The following is a 23768-nucleotide window of genomic DNA, read 5'->3' as shown; positions in this document are numbered from 1 at the left end:
ACAACTCAGATACTGCTCCAGAGCTGATCTCAAACTTGGTGAATTTTTCTTGAGTAGACTTTAGTTCAATTCAAAGCTTGTTGTCCCCTTACCTCAATTTCCAGCATTTTGATCTTGTTGAGGAGTTCAGTCTGCTTAGTCCCCTAAGTCCAAGAGCCTTGGTCACTTTGTAAGTTTGCCAGTTCATCAGCGAACGTACTCCTCTCTTGTTCCCATATGGAATGTGAGGTCTTTAACATGAGCTCCACCTTCTCTTTTTCAGTCTTCAGGACTTCAATTTCCTACTCCAAATTCATGTTTTTGAGCAATGTAGCTTTTGAAGCCTTGTAGAGTTGTTTGCAGCAGATATCAGTCTCATCATCAGAAAAGGTATCATCACTATTGGAATCAGGTAGGAGAGATGAGACAAAAGCCACATTCTCAACTTCCTGAGATTCATCATCGCTCCATGTTGAGAGAAGAGATTTATTGCTGCTATTTCCATGTTTCCTGTTGCCACAATCAGTAGAAATATGGCCATAGCCACCACATTCATAAGATTTGGTTTTTCCAAAATTAGTTCCTTTGACATTTCCCTTCCCACTCCTAACATTGTTATCACTATTACAAGTGTTATAGGAATTTCTCCTAGGACCATTGGGATTTCTAGTTGAGTTCTTATTATTAAGAAACTTCCTGAACTCTTTCGTCAAGAGAGCAGGATCAAGAGATTCTTCTTCTTCTTTAGCCACTTTCACAGCCTTAAAGGCTACATCTTTGACTTTCTTTTCTGGTTTCAATCTCATTTCACAGGTTTTAAGATTCTCGATAAGCTAATCTAGACGATAGACATCAATGTCAAAACAATCCTTAATACTAGTGACCTTGGAGTGAAACTTTTTAGGCAAGGCCCTCCATATTTTCTTGACAAGTTTATCTTCATCAAACGGTGTACCTAAACTACGACACTGACATCAATTTTTAGAATTCTACCATGGAAATCATCTACCGTTTCATCATCTCCCATAGTCATAGTTTCAAACTCATAGATTAAACTTTGCAGTTTTTGAGCACGTACCTTTTTGTAACCTTCATACGTAATCTGTAGCAGATCTTAAGCCTGCTTGGCAGTGTCACAGTGACTGATCCTCAGCTTCTCTCTTTCCGATATAGTTGTGAATATGTTATTCTTAGCTTTGAAATCAGCTTGAAGATCACACACCTCTTGTTCAATCCAATCCTTCCTTGGCTTCGGCGTGACAGTGGAAGATCCTTCTCCTTTGGTTGGAACAATAGGTGTCTTCCAACCATTTTCAATGATGTTCCCTACATGCTCATCTTGTGCAAAGAGATAAGACTTCATGTATATCTTCCACTATGTGTACTTTTCACAGCCCCCGTCGAACCATGGAGGACTATTGATAGATCCTCCTGTAGTGCTATCACGTGAGTTCTCCATTTTCCCTACGATCGCCTAGAAAATTCTAGAACCTGCTCTGATGCCAAATGAAAACACTAGATGGAACCACTCTTGATGAAAAGATTAACAAACTCACAACATAGTAGATTGCAAAAGCAGTGTAAACCTCACCACTAAGAAAACTTTACTGCGAGGCTTGTACCGTAGCCTACACGAGAATCAAATCCACTATTGAAGAAAATGATTACAGTTTACAAGTAGTGATATCCAACGCAATCACTTTACTAGCAACAATGCTAACTTGCTTACACTTTGAAAATCCTATTCTACACACAGTTGAATCAATCTCTGAATCAGAACAAGACTACCACTTCCACCTTGTATCAAGGCCTCACTGATCTCAAGTATGATGTATGAGATGAATTAATGCAGTGAGCAAGCAAAGTAAATAACAATCAAAGAGAGTTTTGCAGAAAATAGTTTGTGAGGACTATGCAACACACAATGAACACTTAGATCAAAAACCCCAAAAAAACCAGAATGCAGTTTGAAAGTCTTTATAGAGGAGCAAGACTCCCCCTCAATCAGATCATCTTAACCGGAATAAGATAAACATAGAAGGCAAATCAACCAAAAAGAGATACTCAATTAATCCTGACAGATATCAAGTAATTGTGATCTCTTGTGATAGATATCTGATAAGCATTCAAAATCTTCTAAATGCAGCAAAGATATTCAAGATTCTATCCTAAGAAATCCGATAAGATCTTAGACAGTTGTGATCCACAATTTATGTATCAATCACATGCAAAATATATGGAATGCAAAATACCTTTGATTGAGATCAGTGAGCCTGATTTGTAAGGGATAAAACAGTGGCTGCAATCCTTTTGTTTGTATCTTTAGGTCTCCAAGAACCCCCGAAAATCAGGAGAGAAAAACTCTTCTAACTTCCTTAGATACTCTAGGCTCCTGTAGCCTTAGGAGAACATGTGTTGAATGGAAATAACCCAAAATACTTACAAGAAGCCAAGAAATTAAAAGGTATTGTACTGCCATGGATTAATCTCAGCCTCAATCCAACTGGTGCAATTGATTCTATTTAGGACTTTATTGACTATTTTTATATTGTTCTTTATGTTGGGCACCATCTAGACACGGTCAAGCTGGAGAAGGTTTACTTTATTTGAGGCACGCCTACTACAATCCCTGCAGAATGTGTTATTGATTCGATCACGATAGGCTCTCGAGAGAGAGAGAAGGTTTGTGTTTCTGCTCCTTGCCCCCACCTATTGTGTCTCTGTTATCTTTGCCCTACCTATTGTCTCTGCAATCATTGTAATTATACAGGTAATTAATGTACTAGCCTTTGAGCAGACTTTCATATTTGTAATGCATAACTATATTGGTAATTGTTTCTACGATCCTTGGAATTTTATGGTTACTTGGTTAGATTGCTTTTACATGCTCAATTATTTGGTTACAGTAGGGAGGTGCTTACTTGGCCTTTGAACTAGGACCCTGAGCCTTTAGATTGTTACACTTTTGTACTGCTATATGTGTTTTGTCCTTATTATTCATTCCTTATACCAAACACAATGTTTGCTACTGAAAGTCTACCTTTCCATTTGGCAATTAGTGATTGAAATAGTACATTATGCAAAGGGATACTAGTTTTTGCTACTTTTTGCATGATGAATATGATTTCTCTCATGTAGGGTTGTTGAATGTGTCAATGTGTTAATGAGGTTCAAAGACTAGTCAAGTTGACTTTTACCTAGACCAAAAAGATGAAGGCTTGTCATTTTACCATAAAAAAATATACTAATACTGTTTGAAAATGCTACTAGCATACTTTTGAAAAACTACTATCAATGCCAAACAAACTTACTGTGCATTTTTGTTAGTTACTCTATGTGTTTTTATTCATGTCAAAAGTAGAAGCTAATAATCTAGTTGATTGAGTTTTAGATTCATGTGCTTTCGTTCATGCATGTCCTACTAATCTTTGTCATATCTCTGTTAACAAAAATTCTTTCATTTTTTCTTGCAGTCGTTACCTTTCTGTAACTGCTGTAGTGGCTTTTCAACACAGTGATAGTAGTGTTTTATCCCTATGTTAGTATATTTTTAATCTGATGTTAGTAGCTTTTCTGTTTTCATTTTGATTCATTTCAAGTGATCTTTGTCAATAGCTTATCAACTTGAAAAGCATGATCTTGAATTAAATTCAATTTTCTTCTTGTTGTGATTTCTTATCTCTATCATTTCTTATTTGGAATTCATGTTACACTATCAGCATGTATAATCAGTTGGTTTTGTGCAATTAGTATCTATGTCAGTAGCTTTTTATTACCAGTCCAGTAGCTTTGTACATGTGTTATAGTAGTTTTCGGTACCTATGTCAGTAGTTTCTTATCAGTAGCTTTTTGTTATTGGTCCAATAGCTTTGTAAATGTTTTATAGTAGCTTTTTATTACTGATCCAGTAGCTTTGTACGTGTGTTATAGTAGTTTTATGTACTTATGTCAATAGCTTTGTAGATTGCTTATTTTTTTTTATTATCAAGTTGATAAGAGTGCCATGTTTGCGGCACAGCAATACATTGTTGTTTTTATTTTTTTATTTCAAATACTAATATTCTGTTGTATTTTTGTTCTCGTAGAATTCTTTCCCTTTGCATTTGTAGTGGTAGATTTTGAAACTCATGTGAATTTGGATATTGAAGCCTCCATTGGCCAAGAGATCATTTGGCTAACGGAGAAATGTGGAAATAAACTCTCGTGCTGAAGGTTGCAAAATTATGCATATATATGGGATTAGGGCATCACAATTGAAAAAATGACAGTAGCATTGCCACATTGACAGTAGCTTCATACAACTATTGTAATAGATTTTCACAACTATATTAGTGGCTTTTTACAACTATGGAAGTAGCTTTTTACATAGTTATATCATTGTTGAACTCTGGATACTTTTTGTATCATTGAATATGATTTCTTTTCTCAATTGTAGTAGCATTTTTTATTTTGGTTGTATCATTTATATTTTCATAGTTTTGTTAGTCTCTGAGAATAGCTTTCTCAGTCTTTAGGAGTAGCTTTTGTTCTGCTTGTTCTACTTGGTTATGGCTTTTGACAATGATGAGAGTAACTTTTGGTGATGGTGAGAATAGATTTTGTTACTGATGAAAGTAGTTTTCTGGTATTGCGGACAATAGCGTTTGTTGCTGCTGAGAGTAGTTTTTGGTATTGCTGACAGTAGTTTTTGTTGGTGGGGATAGTAGCTTTTGGTTTTGGGAGCATAACTTTAGTTAGTGACAGTAGCCTTTGTTGCTGGTACATAGTAGCTTCTGTTGCTAGTGGTAGTAGCTTTTCGTGATAGTGACAGTAGTTTCTGTGGTCGTCGGAGACCCCACTGGAGTTGGAGAGGGGTCGGCTGGAGACCCGCCAGAATTGGCCAGAATTTGCTGGAGGTTGGCCGAATACCTCGCCAGAGAGAGAGAGTGAGATTGTTAACTTTTTACTCTAGTGGTATTTACGTAAATATGTTGGTTTTTATATCTAAAATTTAATACATTATTTAATCTAGTGGCCTTAAGAGGGAAAAAAATAGTTAGTGGCCTATGGCTAAAAAAACATTCTAAAATATACTTATATGTAATTAACCCAAGTTTTATTTTCAACTTCACCGATTTTGTAAAAAATATAACATGGGATATTAATTTCTCAAAACCGTTGAATTCCAATTCAAAACTTGAGGTAATGGCTTCAATTTTTTTTAATTTAGGGATGTTGTAGGAAGCTTAAGTTCTTTGATCACCCTTTTAAACTAGTCATTTTACGGTTTGGCTACTCTTCTTTTTGGTCGATAGAGCCGTTTTCTTCATTTTACTGGTCTAACCTTCTTCACAAACATGTATAATTGGTGTCACACATTTTTACTTCTTGTAATTTTTATTTTGCTACGACCAATATCAAAAATGTAATTAAATAATGAATCCAATAAACTGACCTAAATGCCGTTCATTATAGGTGGTATCGTTTGCATATGAATAAACTGACGTCCACTCAAACAAAAAAGCCAAAATAAAAAATAGGGAGAATATCACAAATGGTCACTGAATTATGACATGTTCGACACTTTGGTCACTCAACTTTTGAATATATCACTTTGATCACTGAAGTTAGATATTGTCAATCCCTTTAGCCATTGCCGTTAAATCTACTATTTTAAGCCTTTAAATTGAGGGCAATTTTGTCTAATCACTATTTTTTAGAAGAGAAAATAAAAAAATTATAAAACATTTGTTGTCTTGTTTATCTAAAAAAATTTAATTGAGGGAAGGTTTTTTTTTTTTTTTCCTCTTCCGAAAAGAAGAAAAACTCAACAAGAACTGCATATATAGATCCAGACAGAATATTACATAGTACCCCCATAACCATCAGATGCAACTAGATTAGTAAAGAACACCACCTATTATCGTTAACATACATAAATTAGAGTAGATCACACCCCTTAATTCAGAAACTTGATTAATTAATTGTGAGGCACAAAGTTGAGCAATTGCTTGGAGCGGAGCCACGGCTTGATGACAACCTAAGAATCAAACAATGAAGGAGCTCCTCCATTCCTGACGGTTGAGACCTTGAGATAGTACTTGATCCCCGAAACCACCTGAGTCTGCACCTCCACCACCTCCCTGAACTGAAGCTCTCCGCCGTCGTTGCTCCAATAACAAAGGGTTTTTCGACGGTGAGAACCAAGTCGTTGAGTTTTCCGTTTTCCTCCAAACCCATATTTCAGATCCCACTTTTGCATCTAATCCAAGCCAAATTGGAGAAAACAAAGCTCCAATTCCAAATGCCCAGGGTCATGCATATTCAATTGGTTCACCAACATATTCAAACAATGCTCCATGCGCAGAACAAGAGTTCTGGGAGAGGAAGAAACAAATAAAAAACAGACAAAGGAAATTTTTTTTAGTAATTTGACCAAAATATTCTTGATATAATATGTTATTTACGAGATTTCTATTGATAAAATAAATAGAAATAGACAAAATGACTAAAGTGATTGACAATATCTAACTTGAGTGACTAAAGTGATATTTTTAAAAATTGAGTGACTAAAGTGTCGAACATGTCATAGTTCAATGACTATTTGTGATATTCTCCTTCAAAAATAGAAAAAAATTCAAAATAAAGACAAGCCAACCATGAAGTAGTTGAATGCATGCACGTGTCGAGGTACGGTTTCTTAAACCAGTATCAAACAACTGTCGAATAGTGATGGTTAGCTGGTCAAGCTAGGTGGAACCTGTCTTCCCTTCAAACCGTGGGTGGACCTCACGTTCAGATATATCAGTGTTTGTAGAAGAGCTTACCAGCAGTAGTGACAAGAACTAATTATCAAAGTCAAGTACTAATTTTTTTTCCCGTTGACATGGTTATAAACATAAACATATTAAATCACCGCGAAACTCAATTTTTGTGGTTGTCACACAAGTCCAATATGACCTCCACCAACTATGGAATAACCCAGAAAATCCTTGCAGATCTTCAGGTTTATAAATAACGAGTCTCCCAAAACCATTCACATCAAAATTCGTTTTCTTCATATTCTACTTACCAACCATCAAACACCAAGCCATGGTTTCTGCTTATTTTTCTTCTTCCAATGTTTCAGCCTTGCTCGTTTTCCTCTTCATGATGAGCACTTCCATGGTTGCCTTTGGTGGCAAATTTTACGATGATTTCTACATAACATGGGGACCGGAGAATGCTAAAATGCTCGATTATGGGCAGCTCTTGACTCTATCCCTCAATAGTGTCAGTGGCTCGGCATTTGAGTCCTACAATCAATATCTATATGTAAAGATAGACATGCAAATCAAACTTGTTGCCGGAAACTCTGCCGGTACCGTCACTACATTCTACGTAAGTATCCTGCAAACCGACAATAGAGTACTAATGAATTAAATTACCAGATGTCATATTTTTTCTTACCACATTAACTTACTGTATGATGTTACAATTAAAATATGTTTCTTTCCATAACAATTATATATATGTGCCTCGTTTTACATATTTCTGATGCTAATGGTAAGATCTGTTATGTCTTCAGTTATCCTCAACAGGAAATCATCATGATGAGATAGACTTTGAATTCTTGGGAAATGTTACTGGTCAGCCTTACATTCTTCATACGAATGTCTTTTGCCAAGGACAGGGCAACAAAGAGCAGCAATTCTACCTTTGGTTTGATCCTACTGCCGATTTCCACACATATTCTATCCTTTGGAATCCCCTAAACATTGTGTAAGTACTATACTTAAAATTCACAACTGTAATGCAAAGGGCACCAAATTCACAGTTCCATTATTCGCACTTGGAGAAAATCCTGATGCACTCTTAAAGATGATGATAAAAACTAAATCCGGAGTGCATAATGACTTGGTAAATTACAGTTGCCCTAATTTTTCATAAAATGATGTTTAAATATGCCTACATTGATGATCCCAAGTGTAATCATATTTGAACTGAAACATTAATTGACGTGTCATTTAGTGAAGTAATCTGTAATTTAAATAAAAAAAATAATTAAAATACTGCAATATTCTTATGGAGCTTGTTTTAGTTGCATTGGTTTTGTACTGATGTGATTTCAAATTATTTCATATATAGCTTCTTGGTAGATGGCATTCCCATTAGACAGTTCAAGAACCTGGAGTCCTTTGGCATTCCATTTCCCAAATACCAGCCTATGAGGTTATACTCCAGTCTCTGGAATGCGGATAACTGGGCTACAAGAGGTGGACTGGAGAAAATAGATTGGACGCAAGCACCCTTTACTGCATCTTACAGGAACTTCAATGCCAATTCTGATTCCCATGGAGCATGGTACTGGAAGAAGGTGGATTATTCGGGTAAAGGGCAGATACAATGGGTGCAAAATAACTATATGATCTACAACTACTGCACAGACTCGAAGCGATTCCCCCCAGGGTTTGCTCCTGAATGTTATTTGACTAATCTGTCCTAGACACAACTCGGCTGATTTTTACAATAAACCTATGTTGATGAGGCTGGCTTGTAAAAGCACGTCTCGCCTTGATGATGAGCTGTGGAACAATATCATACACCACAATTATTGTTACAAATTTTGGTTTTTATGTATTTTGTGTTTTATGTAATGTCGTTTTGTTCTTGTTCAAATGATCAAAATTAAAAATAAAATAAAGAAAAGACTTGAAAAAGCTAAATCAGTCCCTTCCGCTCGCACCCATCAGTTTTTCGTGATTAACTTCATCCATGGTAGATAATTAATACTTGGTCAATAAGCTTAGCTGTGGCATTGACAAATTTGGTTGAAGAACGAATCAACATAACAAAACGACCCAAATCTTCATGTGAACCTGTACGCGTGCTTGCCAAAACTATTTTTTCTTTAAGTTATTCAACTAGGCCTTAGGTCACAATGCAAGTCTTCTAAAAGAAAAGAAAAGAAAACACAAAGCCTCTCTACACAATTAAAATGAAGGAATTAAGTTGAGAAAAATGTTATAACTAACAAATCAAGGAAGCTGATCATCAAAATACTTGAGCAGAGCATGGCAATGACATGTAGGGAAATAAGACGTTATTGGAACAGATCAAGAACTCGACTCCTTCCAATAGAACCAAAATCCTTATGGAATTGACCCAATTTTCTGCTTTAAGGATCTTAATCTTCAATATCCATATAGTTACTAATAAGAAGCATATATCCAACCAATGACATGTAGATCATTGGACTATTTCCTTCCGTCCCATTTTCTTAGCTGGTTAATTATAATACAGACTAATTCGGATGGAATAAGCTTCTAACTTCAAAGTGAAGCCAACCGCGGTTGCCATGCACTCGTCATGAGGATTTTTCCACAAAACTAAGCGACCGTATCCATTTCCAGCACCCCAAATTTCCTTATCGTCTACAACAGGCATACACAAGTCACCTAATTATATGATTTATATCAATATCTCATACAAAAAGGAGTGTTCAATTTAAGCAATTTTCTGTCGCAGATTAACCGTATTAATCCCTCTAAACCCCAGAGCACGGAGGCGTGAGAGTGACTTAACACCCACTTTCTTGCAATTGGCCAACGATCATCGTCTTTGTAGGCCGGGCTGTAATTTCAGACTCCCTTCCCTAGTTGCTTTCAACACCCTAGTCAGTCAATCAGTCAACTATGAGATGAAATAAGCAAATTTTAGTGAGAAAAGCAATCTTAACAAAACTAGTGGTCTCATTTCCTTGGTTATGGATAGATAGGAGTAGACTTCAAAGTCAAGCTAGTGAACGACAATTTGGCCTCTTCCAATTCCAGCACAGTAAAGCCACAAAATCCAATATTAACCAGACTACCGGAGTGCTCTTCACTTTTTCCCTCAATCATCAGTTCATATCGAGCTCTACTAAATTTCCGAAATGAAATCTTTGCTGTATTTTTTCTTATTCTCAATCACCATATGTTTTTATATAATCCCTGCAATCCAAAGCCAGTGTGAGGAAAACCAGCAACTATCATTGCTCCATCTGAAGAAAAGCCTTATATTTGATTCTTCTGTATCCTCCAAGCTTATATTCTGGAATTCAAGTGTTGACTGTTGTTCCTGGGTTGGTGTAACTTGCAGTGCCAAGGGCCGTGTGGTTGGACTTGACATCAGCGGTGAATTTATCTCATCAAGCATTGATAGTTCAAGCAGTCTCTTCCATCTTCAACATCTTCAAAGCCTAAATTTGGCCTGCAATGACTTCAATGGCTCTCAAATTCCAGCCGCAATAGGAAAGCTTACAAACTTGAAGTATCTAAATTTGTCGTCTGCGGAATTCTTCGGCCAAATTCCCATTGAGATTTCAAAATTGACAAGGTTGGTTATCCTTGACATATCTGAAAATTTCTCTATTAGAGGTCCATTAAGACTTCAGAAACCAAATTTAAGCATGCTGGTTCAGAACCTCACACAGCTTACAGAGTTATATCTTGATGTCGTTCAAATATTAGCTGAGGGAATTGAGTGGTGCCAAGCCATAACCTCCTCATTGCCAAACCTGAGGGTGTTGAGCTTATCTGATTGTGCGCTTTCAGGCCCTTTCCATGAGTCTCTTGCTGAGCTCCAGTCTCTATCTGTGGTTCGTTTGGCCAATAACAGATTCTTTGCTCCTGTTCCAGGATTCTTTGCCAATTTTCCAAACTTGACTTCCTTGAGTCTCTGTAATTCTCAGCTGCAGGGAACATTTCCGGATGAGATTCTTCAGGTACCTTCTCTTCAAGCTATTGATATAACCAATAATCTAGAACTTCATGGTTCTTTGCCACAGTTTTCCAAGAACAATTCTCTTCGGTCCCTAGTTGTAAGAGAAACGAATTTTTCTGGACTTTTGCCAGAGTCAATTGGAAATCTCAGGCAGCTGTCAACGATAGACATTTCTGGTTGTGATTTCACTGGATCAATCCCAAGGTCAGTTGGGAACCTAACACAATTAGTTCAGTTGAAAATGTCAGGAAACAAATTTGATGGTCCAATTGATTCTATTCACTGGGAAAACCTTATTAATCTGCTATATCTTGCTTTGGACTCTAATTTACTCAATGGGAGAATTCCAACATCTATCTTTTCTCCTCCCTTGTTGGAGGAACTACTACTTTCCCACAATCAATTCTCAGGTCAAGTTCCAAAAATTTCCAATATCTCTTCGAAATCACTGAACAACCTTGATTTGAGTCGCAACAATTTGGAAGGACCAATATCTGCTTCTCTCCTATATTTGCGAGGGCTTCGACAACTTAATCTTTCTTCAAACAATTTCAGTGGTTTTCCTTTCATTGGCCCTCAACAGCTCGAAAATGTTAAAGACATTGATCTTTCGCACAATAGCTTATTGATTTGTTCAAATGTCAGCAATTCCTCATCTTCCACATTTCTTCAAATTGAAATATTGAACTTGTCTTCTAACAAGCTGAGAACATTCCCACATATGTTGAGAAATCTCTCCAGATTGTACCATCTGGACCTTTCGGAAAACCAAATGCAAGGCAAGATTCCCAAATGGATATGGGGAGTCGGTTCTCTTCAACACCTAAATGTTTCTTGTAACTCCTTAGTGACTGTAGAAGCTCCTTCACTCAATTCTGCTTCATTTGTCTCTGAGCTTGACCTTCATTTGAACCAATTTCAGGGACAGATCCCAATTTTCCTACCATTTGCTACTTATCTGGATTACTCAAGGAATCATTTCAGCTCTAGCATACCAATTGACATTGGTACTTCCATTAATTCCATTTCTTTCATCTCTCTTTCAAGAAATAAGTTATATGGGACAATTCCAGAATCAATATGCAACATCTCGTCATATCTTGAGGTTCTTGATTTATCCCATAATTCTCTAAGTGGCTTAGTTCCCGAATGCTTGACTACAATGGACATTTCCAGTGTACTTAATTTAAGGGGAAACAACCTCACTGGCACTATTCCTGATACATTTCTTGAAGATTGCAGTTTAATTAAAAACGCTGGAGCTAAGTGAAAATCAGATGGAAGGCCAGGTTCCAAAATCTCTAGCCAGCTGCACAAGTTTAGAAATTTTAAACCTTGGAAGCAATCAGATTAGCGATACCTTTCCATGCTTATTGATGAAAATATCCACCTTGAGTGTGCTTGTTTTGCGGTCCAACAAATTTCATGGAGGCATTGAATGTTCAGAGATCTATGGCACCTGGCAGAGGCTTCAAGTGATAGACCTAGCACACAACTTCTTCAGTGGTGGAATATCAGGAATATCTTTACCAAGTTCGCTGACAAAAATCTCTAACATATATTGGTCCGAATTTCGGCAACTCAACGATTTGCCACCAGAAACTATTGGTCATGAGTATTTTGACAAGTATTTCGAGGAAGCAATAACAGTTACCAGCAAAGGTTTAAACATGAAGCTGGTGAAAATTATGGCAGCCTTCACCTTGATTGACTTGTCATGCAACAAATTCAACGGGTCAATCCCAGAGTACAGTGAAATATACGAATCATTACAGGTGTTCAACTTGTCCAATAATGATTTCACAGGTGAAATCCCATCTTCATTTGGTGATATGCTTCAACTAGAATCCTTAGACCTCTCACAAAACCACTTGAGTGGGAAAATTCCACAAAAGCTTGCTGAACTTACTTTCCTTTCATTCCTGAATCTCTCCAATAATCAACTGGTCGGCAATATCCCAACCGGTCCGCAGTTTTCAACATTTTCAAAAGCCTCATTTTTAGGTAACAAAGGATTATGGGGTTTTCCTTTGGACAACATGGTAGTATTGTCTCCACCAAGATCACATGGAATCCCTCCAAAATCTGCACATAAGATTGACTGGGATCTTATCGATATTGAAATTGGATTTGTATTTGGGCTCGGAATAGCCATCGGGTCACTTTTCTTTTGCAAGAGATGGAGGAAATGGTATTACAGAGTTATGTATAACATTGTGCTTATGATATTCCCTCAGTTGGATCAAAGAATTGGTAATCATAGAAGACATGTTTACATTGCTCCAAGATGGAGACGTTGAACGGATCATGAAGAGCAGTGGAAGTTCCAGGTATTTTTTAACTGTGTATTTATTAAATTTTCATTACTCAATTATTAAAATTCACATATTACAGATGCCTGGGGCTCCATACTTACTGTGTATTTATTAAATTTTCATTACTCAAATATTAAAATTTAGATTAAAGGGTTTAGGGTTTAAGATCTAATTTTGCTAGGTATTGAGAGTAAGCAACTGCATGACATAGACAGATAGTGATACTAACGTTTTGTTTTCAGTAGAATGCTTATTATAGAGAACCAATGTGTAGGAAGAGATAGGCATCTGACGAATCTGGATAAGTTAGACGAAGAGCTGGATACTTTAGATCTATACCATCTTGATTCCGAACCTTGGGTTTTTTTTTTTTTTTTTTTTGTGATCATGAGAGAAGCTTGTTAGGTACATCTAGAAGAGAAATTGGTGGCCATTGGAGAAATGCATGAATATGACCAATTAACCTCACGCGTACTTGCCACACTACTTTTTTCTTCATCCAAGACTCCGGACTAGCTAGTGTTAAAATTCTTAAAGTTCATAAACAATTAAACATTCTAATGCTATTGAAGAATTTTGCTCAAGCAAAAATCTACAGAAATGTTTCTGACAAAAATTGCTCAAGAGAATATTTACAGAAATAATTCGGATGAGTTTTGTTGCCTGGGCAGAAAACTGAAATGATCATAAAAACATACTGAACCGAACTGATTTTTCCGGTTCGGTAATGAACTGATGAATATATAACTGGAAATTGAGAGAACCGGAATGAACTGGATGAGAACCGATTTGGCATCGGTTTTTGTTTTCTGAACCAATCACTTTACACCGGCCCAAACTGAAAATATATATTATATTTTCTTTATATGTGTCTTAGTTATATTGGTTGAATAGAACCTTATTGTAGACCTTCCTGCACTAGATCACACACCAGAGAGAAAACCCTAAAGGGCATAATCGATTCGATCATTTCTGCCTCTCTCTCAAAAAACACAGCCTCACTACCTCAGAGCCTCCCACCCTCTTTGCGCCTCTCTCTCACATCTTCGAAAATTTGAGAGTGAGATTGCCTCTCGCTCTCTTTCTAGTAATTCTTGCTCTCTCCTTATCAATTCTAGATCGATTCGGTGAGTTGAAAAAATTTGTGGTTTTTTACTTTTCAAACACAAAGTTTTCTAGGTTTTGATTTTAGGGATTTCAAAGAGAATCTTGTTTTGGGTTTTATATTTATGATTTTTGGATTAGGGTTTGACCGGTTTGCATTGTGGGTTACTGGGTTTTGATTTAGGGCTTTTGGGATTAGGGTTTATGTTATGTGTTTTGATTTAGTCTTTCGAACCCAATTTAGTGTTTTGTTTTGGGAATTTCAAACTGAATTTTGGGTTAGGGTTTTCAAACTAAATTTTGGGTTAGGGTTTTCAATTCCTGGGTTTTAAGTTCTGGGATTAGGGTCTAGGTGTTCATGCTTTGCTCTGGGTTTGGGTTTTAAGGGGGTGTATTGTATATAGAATTAGTGGAACTTTTAAATAAATCTATGGAATTTAAAAGTCTGGGTGTATTCAATATAAACTTTTAACAGTCCATGAAAGTCTTGAGGTATTCAATTAGGATTTTTAAGGACTTCATGAATTCCACCAAAATCTAGGGGTATTCAATTAGGACTTTTAAAAATGAATAAAAGTACAGAGGTATTCAAAGTATCATTCATACTTATGGAATTAGAAAATCATGGATAATCATGGACTTTGTAGTGTTAACTATACATACTTAACTCCAATAATTTTCCAGCCTCCATACCAAAGATTTCAAAAAGTCCATCAAAGTTTCCTATTCAAAAAAAAAAAAAAAGGTCTATCAAAGTTCTTCTCTCTACGCACGAAGAAGTTTGTCCTTCATCATCTCTCTTTCTTAATTTTTTGTCTTTTCTCTAATTTTTATGATATCAACCTTTTTTGATACCCAACATGTTCATTGTAGTTGTTGAATGTGATTTTTGTTTTTTGTTTTTTCAATTGTGATACTTTCGAACCCTAATAGCAATAAAAATGATTTATGAAACCCTAAAACTCAAATATTGTGGTCTAACCCTAAGACCTTGAACCATACTAAATTTTATTTTATTAATTAATTATTCTCATTAATTTGAATTTATATTATGGTTCAAAAAAAGGTTGAACAATTGAATTTCAATTGATTGATTATAGATCAAGACATTGACCAATATTGTTACAATATATGTTAATCGGCGAAAACAAAATTGATGAGAATAATTAACCATAAACATCAAGTGATCTATATTGTATATTTATGTTGTTGGGAGATTAGTAATGAGAACAAACTTGCTAGACAGACTAATAATCATTTATTTGAGTCAATTTCTATTAGAAGATATTGGAGCATTGAAGAGATAACAAGTTATTATTTTGTTTTGTGTTTGGGCTACATTTGTTTTAATTTTTTTTGTTTTTTGTTTTGTTTGTTTTTTTTTATTTTTTATTTTGTACATTTTAGGAAATCTGTAGAAGTCATTCATAATAAAGTATATAGATTTTCATGAATTAATAAAAGTCTGTCGCTAAAATCAATGGTTTTAAGAAATCCATAACAATCTATCAACTTTTAAAGAGTCTGTGGACTTTTCAAAAAGTCTATCATTTAAAAAAAGTCTGCACAAATCCAAATACAATACACCCCCCTTAAGCTTTGGCTTTCATTCTTATAATTTTTTTTTTATTTGTTCATCAACTGATGAAATTTTGTTTGATAATGTAGATGATGGATTCCAATTTAGGGACTGACATCACTGAGAACAGCATTGGAACTATTGTTACTGCCACCCCTACTTCGGAGCTTCCCGTTTAGTGTGCTTCGAAGAAAAAAAACATGAGTGTGGCATGGGAGCACTATCTTTTATTTGCTGATGGTTATGGATTTGATCTTTCAAGTTTGGTATGTAACTACGTGTGGTACTGATAGATTTGATCATTTCAATTAAAGGGATATAGGAAACTAACAAGATCCAAAGCCACTATCCATTATTTTTCTCCTATATGTACCCTCAATCTTAGATTGTATGATGGGACAATTAATTTTGAGGATTAGTGTTCTACCTAGCAAGGATCAATGTATGCTTTGGAATCCCTTTATACCAAAAAAAGTAGTTAGGGTAGTTCCTTCCATCAAGGAACTGTCTTGTAATTTCTATATCCTTGTCTGATCTAGATTAAATTAAATAATTATACACATTTGAATTTCAAATTCGAAACATATTGCATTAATAACGATTACAAGGTTTATTTAATACACTAGTGCATGTTACAAATCATACTCTAAAACCCCTCACAATATTAGGTTAAGTGAAAATGCTGATATCTGGTTCAAATGAGGTTTTGCAGCTAGGTCACTGGAATATGATCGATAAACCTGACAGTTGTGCTAGAGAATGAAGGGACTGTATTATGTGCACCCACATTGCTTGGGCAGTGACAGTACTTTTTGAAGGCCTCTATTAGCTTAGGTTTGGTTAGTCAAGGTATGAAGTTTGTCCAAGAAAAACACTATACCACAAAGTTAATCAAATGACAGTTCATTAACTGTCGTCTGAAGGAAAAAGCTGCTGTTGTCTAGTAGCCTGTCGTCTGATTGACCTCAGACGACAGTTAAAAACCATTGTCTGTTCAAAATTCACACAACATGTATAGCTAAGTATGTGTCGTCTGAATATTTCCAAATTAAAATAATTAGGTTTAACTATTGTCTGTTACAAACTTACACGACAGTTCGTTTATTAACTGTTGAGAAAAGTTATATTACACCAACAGTTTTTGGAAAACTGTGTTGTGTGTTGAATCTCAGACAACAGCAACACAACTATATGATGTTTGAAATGAATATCACACCACACTATTGGAATGACTTTGTTGTCTGAAATGAATCTCCAACAAGCGTCAGTATTGTTTTTGTTGTGTGTTATGCAATTAAAACAACAGAAGATTTAGGAATCTATCGTCTGATAGGAACTCAAACAACAGTTAGTAATTTGTTTGTGTTGTAGGATTTGCATAAGGTATAATAGTCCACTGATGGGATATGTCGTCTAATAGGAACTCAGACCACAGTTCTTATTATATTTAGTTGTGGTTTATGAATCTCAGTCAACATATTATTGTTATATCTGTTGTCTGATTTCAACATCAGACGACAATAACTTTATTGTACATGTTACTGAAATGGAGATCACACAACGTCAATTTGTTATTTCTGTTGTCTGAAATGAAGTTCAGACAACATGTATTATTTGTTGTTTCTAGATGTGATATGTAAGTGGACCTCAGACAATGGTTTTGTAAACCCTTCTGTTGTGTGATACCTTTGGAAACTACAGTCATCTTTGCACAATTGTTGCAAATATGAATGTTCAATCATATCCCAAACAAATCTAAAATAAAACATTGTCATATATCAATTACATCTATTTCTTACATTGTCAATCCAAAACATTTCCAAAAGTACATAGTTATATCTAGATATGATCAAATCCAGCAATCCTAACCAAAAGCAACCTCAATCTAGCAAGTAATAATATTGTCTATCTTGTAAAATCAAGGTTACCAAAATACGTCACCAACCACTAACTAGATGCAATACTACTGCTTACATATATGTTTTAACGGCAAATTTTGCCTACTCGTTTCCTACTTCATCAATGTGTTGCTGGGTATATGCTGCTTTCCCTCTTTTCTTCCACTGAAACAAATTGATTTGCTCTTAGTGTTCAGAAAACCATCCAATAACTCAGAACCACAAACTTATATACAGCATCCAATACATACAGCAAGCCTGCTAGGATGAATAGTCTTTAATAACAAATTAAGAATAGAACTATGAGACAAAAGCTTTAGAATCATAAAGGAAGCATATTCAAGCAGTATTGTTTTACCTTGAAAAGGCATTTAGTGTTATTCCCATGTTGTACTTATAACTTCTTGGCTTCAAGAGCAAGTTCAAGGTCTTCAGACAAACCAAAACCTGGTTGTGGATGACTGAACACATGAGAAATGGAAAGAGGGTATCATATGAATCTTTGCAGCTGCTTCCAGATCTTTGCTGTGTGGAGCTTTTCAGTTAACTTTGCTTTGTTTCAAAGCTACTTCCATGTTTCTGGTGCTACCATTCTGTCAAGAATGCTCAATTACTGAGTACAACTAAAAAAAAAATTACAACACATCAGCTCCAGTTTTCAGGACTTGGCAGATATATAATTGCTTATTAAGTCATGGGGAGGAAGTGTTTGAAGCTTAAATGTATCTAATTTCCATACGTAGCTTTTCATGAACTAAAAAAATGCACATATGTAGCACTCATCAAATGCATCAAACTATCTCAGACCAAAAGAAATTTCTATACATAAAGATTAACTCTGAAAGTTAAAAACCATCACAACATCAATTTCATGCTGTAATATTTGAGCTCAAAACATCAATAACCAAGAGATCAAGTACCATATCTAAGAAATAAATACATGAAAAGAAATTCCAAAAATAAACCTTAAAAACCACACAAAACAACCGAGGTTGTAATCGATCAGGAAAAAAAAAAAACAACAACAACAACAACAATAACGACAACAAAACGTGTTCAGCAATGAAGGAGACACATTCCCAATACAGCTAATAACTCAACTTTAATTAATGTATATCATCATTCTCCACGTACTCATCATAAATCATTTGCAGACAAACAAAATGAAATGTTGAGACATTTTATATCCAAGCAGACTCATTATTACCAAGAAGTTCTGGGATGATTTAAAACTCCGAAACCACTAACAATTGAATACCAAGCCTCTATAAATAAGAGGTGAATTTTAGAATTATTCTCCAAGTTTTTTTGCATGGAGATCAAGAAAACAGTAATTGTAAACATATGTACGTGCATCAATTGTTATTTATACATTTGAGCACTCTAATTATGCTTTTGGCATCCCACATCTCTTTTAGCATGCTCATGTCACTTTCCATATCTGATGTCTAGGCCAAACTGTAACAAAATAAAAAAGAGAGAAAAAAAAATTAATAATAATTAATAATAATGCTCAAGGTATAAAAGAACATGAAATACCTCTTCCTTCTTGCCTTTGCCTCTGGTGAAAAACTTGTATCCACTAAAGATAAGTACACCCCATCTAGTCAAAGAGACAATTACAAACTGCAAAAGTATAAAATCCAGTGAAAAATAACTTCAAAATTTCATGTATCCAGTAATTTGTATATATTAATGGTTCCAAGAACAATCAATACCCAGATTCGTGTTCTTCCTGTCCCCAAGTTCTTCCTCTCTCTCGAATCAGTCGTCTCCTTCAATTTCAGATTGGAATGAAGATATGATATTCTTCTTTGCAGCACCTAGTGCTATTTTGTATCTGGACAGCCAATTCAAATGCTTGTTGAATAGTGATCCGCATTGCATGTATAGTAGACACAAAGAATTGGTGAACGGGTTGATTAATAACCATGAAATTGAAAACTTTAAGAACTCAACTTTTATTCATGTTCCTTGGGAATTCTGATGTTTCAAATGCTAGTTACTTTCAAATCAACATTTCATTTGCACTTTTCAAATATAGCAAACTAAATTAACATTGAAACTCAAATGTATAAATCTTAGCAATGTAGAAATTGAATTAATATATGCCATACCATGAAGCACTCCATCTAAGCCTTCATCAGCTATCAGTTCGTATATAAGAAGGTTATAATGTGGAGCAGTGTAATATCCATTAAGAGTCACGATGTTCCGGTGCTTTATATCCCCCATTGCTTCAATTTCCCTATCAAATCTTCGATCTCTATCTGCACTTCCTCTGTTCAATCTTTTCACAGCAAAGGCCATGGTGTCATCCTGTGTAAGTATATAAATTGTCCCATACTCTCCAGAGCCAATGATGTCTTCGTTGCTTAACTTCAATGCATGTCTTCTTTAAGAACACATCTGATTTGAGCAATTGGATTACTGGTGCCCTGAACAAAACCATTTTGCCCCAGTAAATAGACATTACAATAACCCTTCTTTACAATACAAAGCTTACAACTATCAACTGATGCAATTTAGAGTGAACCTTAACAATTTCCATCATTTACTGAAACCATAATTAAATTCTTAGCATCCAAATCAATTTATAAACAACTCCACAATTGCATATCAATTTTATGTCAATGTTCTGGGACAACCAAACTAACATGCCACTGGGAATGATTCCCAATTATAATCATAAGACATAATTGAATGATCACAGTCCAATACAATTCTACTATAGTTGATATTGATTTCCAAAAATCAACTAACCATATATAGCAAAAAGCAAGCTATAAATGTAGAAACCAATTCTCAACAACTCTACTACTTGCGGATCAAATCAAATGAAATTCCAGAACACTACCTTATCATTTTTTCTTTGAGAATCCATGAAAATTAAAGCATAATCCATAGTGATGACAGGAAAAAAAATAATAGAAAATATACAATTGGGAAACCAAAATTAGTTAAATGGGAATGGGAAAGGAAATTGCAGAGAGCAACGATTACCAGGAACCAAAAAAATTAGTTGTTTGTTCAAGATACCTGAAAAATATAGAAGAAAAAACCCTATCAAATTGGGGATCATAACTGAAAACAAAGGCAAAAAAAGGGAAAACCACATATACCAGAGCATCATTCCATCATCAGTCTTCGAAAAACAACGAAATCATCCCCAATCTCACTGCAATCAGGCTTCAAATTGAAGGCCTGCTCTAAAGCCCAGTTGATTCTGCCAGTCTGCCTCCTATGCCAACAACGCAACCTGCCTCGTCTCTTGTTGCTTCTTTAGGACTTCAACCCAACCAAAAATTGTCATTTCCAGAATTCATTTCTTTACTCAAATCATGACCATAACTGAAAATACCAAATTTCTTTCTCCAAATGTTCTTGACAACCATACAAGCAAGTAAAATTGCAACAAGAACTATCACACTACGCCCATATTAAGCAAACCCAAAATCATCCAACCAAAATCCATATCTAGTACACTGAGAGTTGAGCAGAGAGAAAGACATAAAATAGATAGCTACCTGATAAGCAACACGAAGACAAAAGCCCTCTGAAACCGAATTGGAAGTGAAAGTCGAAGACAAAGGTCCTGAATCAACAAATCCAAATTAAAAATGAACTCAAATTTCCATAAATTTACAGAACAAGGATCTGAATCAGAGCAAAGGATTGGTTACTTGGAAGAGTGTGCAAGTCTTTTGATGCGTCGTTGAACGGTAAGTCTTTCGAATCCAAAGCACCGTTGAACTGGTGGTGGCTTTTGCTGTTTCTGTCTCCGTGAAGAGGAGAGGAGGTTGGTGCAACGGTAAGTCTTCCGAATCCATAGCACTGCCGAACTGGTAGAACTTTAATGAGCGATCGGACGGGAGAGCTACGTCAGCAGCAGGAATGAGCAATCGGGTGACGACGTCTCGCCTTGTCTGTCTGAGCTCGTCCACAGCTTCCTCGAGGAACAAGAATAGTCTTTGGATTTGTGGTCGAGGGACAACGATGATTATGATTGAGATCTGAGCCTTAAGTCATCGAATGAGAATGAGGGAGCAGGGGTTGAACTAAGCAAGGCTGAGTGAGAGTCAGAGGTTTGTGCGGGAATGGAAGTAGGGCTGAGAGCGAGGGAGGTTTGTGCGGGAATGGAAAGAGGCTGGAGCTAAAGGTTTGTGCGAGATTGACCTAATTTTTTTAGCGAAGAATTTTTTTTTTTTTGGGGCTTTTCAGACAACAGATGTTGTTGTTGTTGCAGTTGTCCGGGTTTTTGCAATTTCATTACATTCCATCTTTATGACCATGTGTTGGATAAGAAGAGAACAAACAACCGGTTTAACAAAACTGTCAACTGATGAACTCAGACGACAGAAAAATTCGATGTGTTGTCTGATAAGTGTCGTGTGATTCACTTATTTTAGTAGTGGAAGGTGAAAGTCAGCAAAATGAAATTTTACCATCATCACATGCGGTGCAAGTGGGAGTAATTTCTAAGCCTCCAAGGTTGACGACGACTTCGGTTTTTTCCAATCTGAAATGCTTAAGTCCGTCCGAGCTAGGGCGCAAAGGTGCTCAATGACATTCACTCTGGTGTTTGTGGCAGTCATTCAAGAGCAAGGTCGTTCGCAAACAAAACTCTTCGAGCAAGTTATTTTTGGCCAACCATGTGAACCAACGCCCAGCGAGTAGTACAAATATGCTACCCATGCCAAGAGTTTGCTGATTTACCAAGGGTTCCAGCTAAACCACTCTTAATAATCATAGCTCCATGGGTATACGCATTGGAGATTAGACGTGCACTACTACAAAAATTGAATCAGACGACGCATCATAATTTTCCGTCATCTGATTGATTTTTATTTTTTTGGATGTCGTTTTTATAAAATCCGTCGTCCGATAAGGAATTACGAATGAGTTCAGAAGACGTTTAAGGATAGAACCATTGTATGACCCTAAAAAAATTGAGCTGCAAATTTTCCGCCATGTATGTCGTGCCAAATATCATCTCAAACTCCACATTCCCCCCTAATAGGTATTAAACATTCGACGAGAAAGCCCTCAAATTTAAATGGTTGCATTCAGACCACATTTTTACACAAATTTGTTGTGTCATTCCTTATCCAAATTGATAGGATCGAGCTTGAAACCCTAACACTTGAGTAAAAAAAAATAACAAAAAGAACAAACATACCCAAAAGGCCAAAATCAAAACCCTCTCTCGACAGCGCCTCACTCTCGACTCGCCTCATTCTCGACAGACCTAAACTCAATACCAAAACCCTCGCTCGACTTGCCTCACACTCGGCTCTCACTGGCAACCCCAACACTCCCTCTGCTTTTCAAAACCTGACCTATCTCCCCCTCAACAAACCTTTTCTAGTCAAACCCTATCTCTTCTTCTACAAACCCCAACCAAAGCTCTCTCTCTCTCTCTCTCTCTCGCTCTCTCTCTTCTAGACAAACCCATACCAAAACCTAATGGGTTATTCGATCTGGGAAATAGTGAAGCCCTTCATTGATGTTGACCTCAACAACTCTGAGCTCTATTCCGACCGTGCTCAGGCCAACATCAAATCCAACAATCTCCGGTAACAACCCCCCCTCTCTTTTGCAATTTCCGAGATCGGCTGTGTGTTTTTTGCTTTGTACAAAGTGAAAGAGGAAGAGATTTGGGTAATTTCTGGGCATTTAAAAAGCTAGTGACTCTTCTTCTTCTTCCTCACATTTTCAGGCCAATCTCCACACAAGTTTGCGCATCTTCGATTCTCCTTAAAGTGTGAGTATCCATTTCAATTCTATTCTTCAATTGGATACAATATGGGGAAAATTTTACGGTTAAACGCTCCTTAATTCGTAGTCATATTTAGGGATTATCTCTGCTATTCTTACTGCTAAATTGATTCAATCTCACTGATGAGGATGTAAATAGATGATGCCTTGGTTCTTGGCCTTCTGGGTGTCTGTTTTGTTTGTTTAATCTTGAGTTATTTTGTTAATTTGTGTAATTTTAGTTCATCTTTTGGTGTTTGGTTCAACTAGAATTCAGCGAGATTCATGTACTGTGCCACTGCTGAATTCTATATTGGTTTTGGTGATCTTATTTATTTTCATTGTTATTTTGGCCTCTACATGACAAAGATTTTTGGAATTAAGTTTCAGCTGCTTAGAGAAGCTGGCACTTCC

General features: G+C 36.1%; 3 protein-coding genes across 4 annotated transcripts; all 3 read left to right on the top strand.

The window, feature by feature from the left end:
* The first annotated feature begins 6917 nt into the window (after positions 1 to 6917).
* Positions 6918 to 8540, top strand: LOC112196353 (xyloglucan endotransglucosylase/hydrolase protein 24). The gene is made up of 3 exons (XM_024336669.2): positions 6918 to 7338; positions 7526 to 7719; positions 8086 to 8540. Exons 1-3 carry the CDS (start codon positions 7051 to 7053, stop codon positions 8441 to 8443), a joined length of 840 nt encoding a protein of 279 aa, XP_024192437.1. The 5' UTR covers positions 6918 to 7050; the 3' UTR covers positions 8444 to 8540.
* A 940-nt stretch (positions 8541 to 9480) lies between these two features.
* On the top strand, positions 9481 to 16239 carry LOC112198984 (receptor-like protein 7). 2 transcript variants are annotated; one of them, XM_040517759.1, is made up of 2 exons: positions 9481 to 13031; positions 15789 to 16239. In XM_040517759.1, exon 1 carries the CDS (start codon positions 9872 to 9874, stop codon positions 11969 to 11971), a length of 2100 nt encoding a protein of 699 aa, XP_040373693.1. In that variant the 5' UTR covers positions 9481 to 9871; the 3' UTR covers positions 11972 to 13031; positions 15789 to 16239. The 2 variants fall into 2 exon arrangements, with proteins under 2 accessions (XP_040373693.1, XP_040373694.1); XM_040517760.1 differs by lacking the exon at positions 15789 to 16239 and having other exon boundaries at positions 9481 to 10702; positions 10833 to 10957.
* On the top strand, positions 11979 to 13001 carry LOC112198983 (receptor-like protein 54). The gene has a single exon (XM_024340058.1). The coding sequence runs from the start codon at positions 11979 to 11981 to the stop codon at positions 12999 to 13001; it is 1023 nt and encodes a 340-aa protein (XP_024195826.1).
* Positions 16240 to 23768: the final 7529 nt, after the last annotated feature.

This window comes from Rosa chinensis, chromosome 4 (genome assembly GCF_002994745.2).
Source record: "Rosa chinensis cultivar Old Blush chromosome 4, RchiOBHm-V2, whole genome shotgun sequence".
NCBI classification, from domain to species: Eukaryota; Viridiplantae; Streptophyta; class Magnoliopsida; order Rosales; family Rosaceae; genus Rosa; species Rosa chinensis.
Note: the sequence above shows the minus strand (reverse complement) of the source record. Positions and strands in the feature narration are given on the sequence as shown.

Excerpts from the sequence above, each read along its gene's own strand:
- LOC112198983 (XM_024340058.1), top strand. The coding sequence starts at position 11,979 with ATGGAAGGCCAGGTTCCAAAATCTCTAGCCAGCTGCACAAGTTTAGAA.
- LOC112196353 (XM_024336669.2), top strand. The coding sequence starts at position 7,051 with ATGGTTTCTGCTTATTTTTCTTCTTCCAATGTTTCAGCCTTGCTCGTT. Across the intron at positions 7,339-7,525 it reads GTACCGTCACTACATTCTAC|TTATCCTCAACAGGAAATCA; the intron begins GTAAGTATCCTG and ends TTATGTCTTCAG. Across the intron at positions 7,720-8,085 it reads TGGAATCCCCTAAACATTGT|CTTCTTGGTAGATGGCATTC; the intron begins GTAAGTACTATA and ends TTTCATATATAG.
- LOC112198984 (XM_040517759.1), top strand. The coding sequence starts at position 9,872 with ATGAAATCTTTGCTGTATTTTTTCTTATTCTCAATCACCATATGTTTT.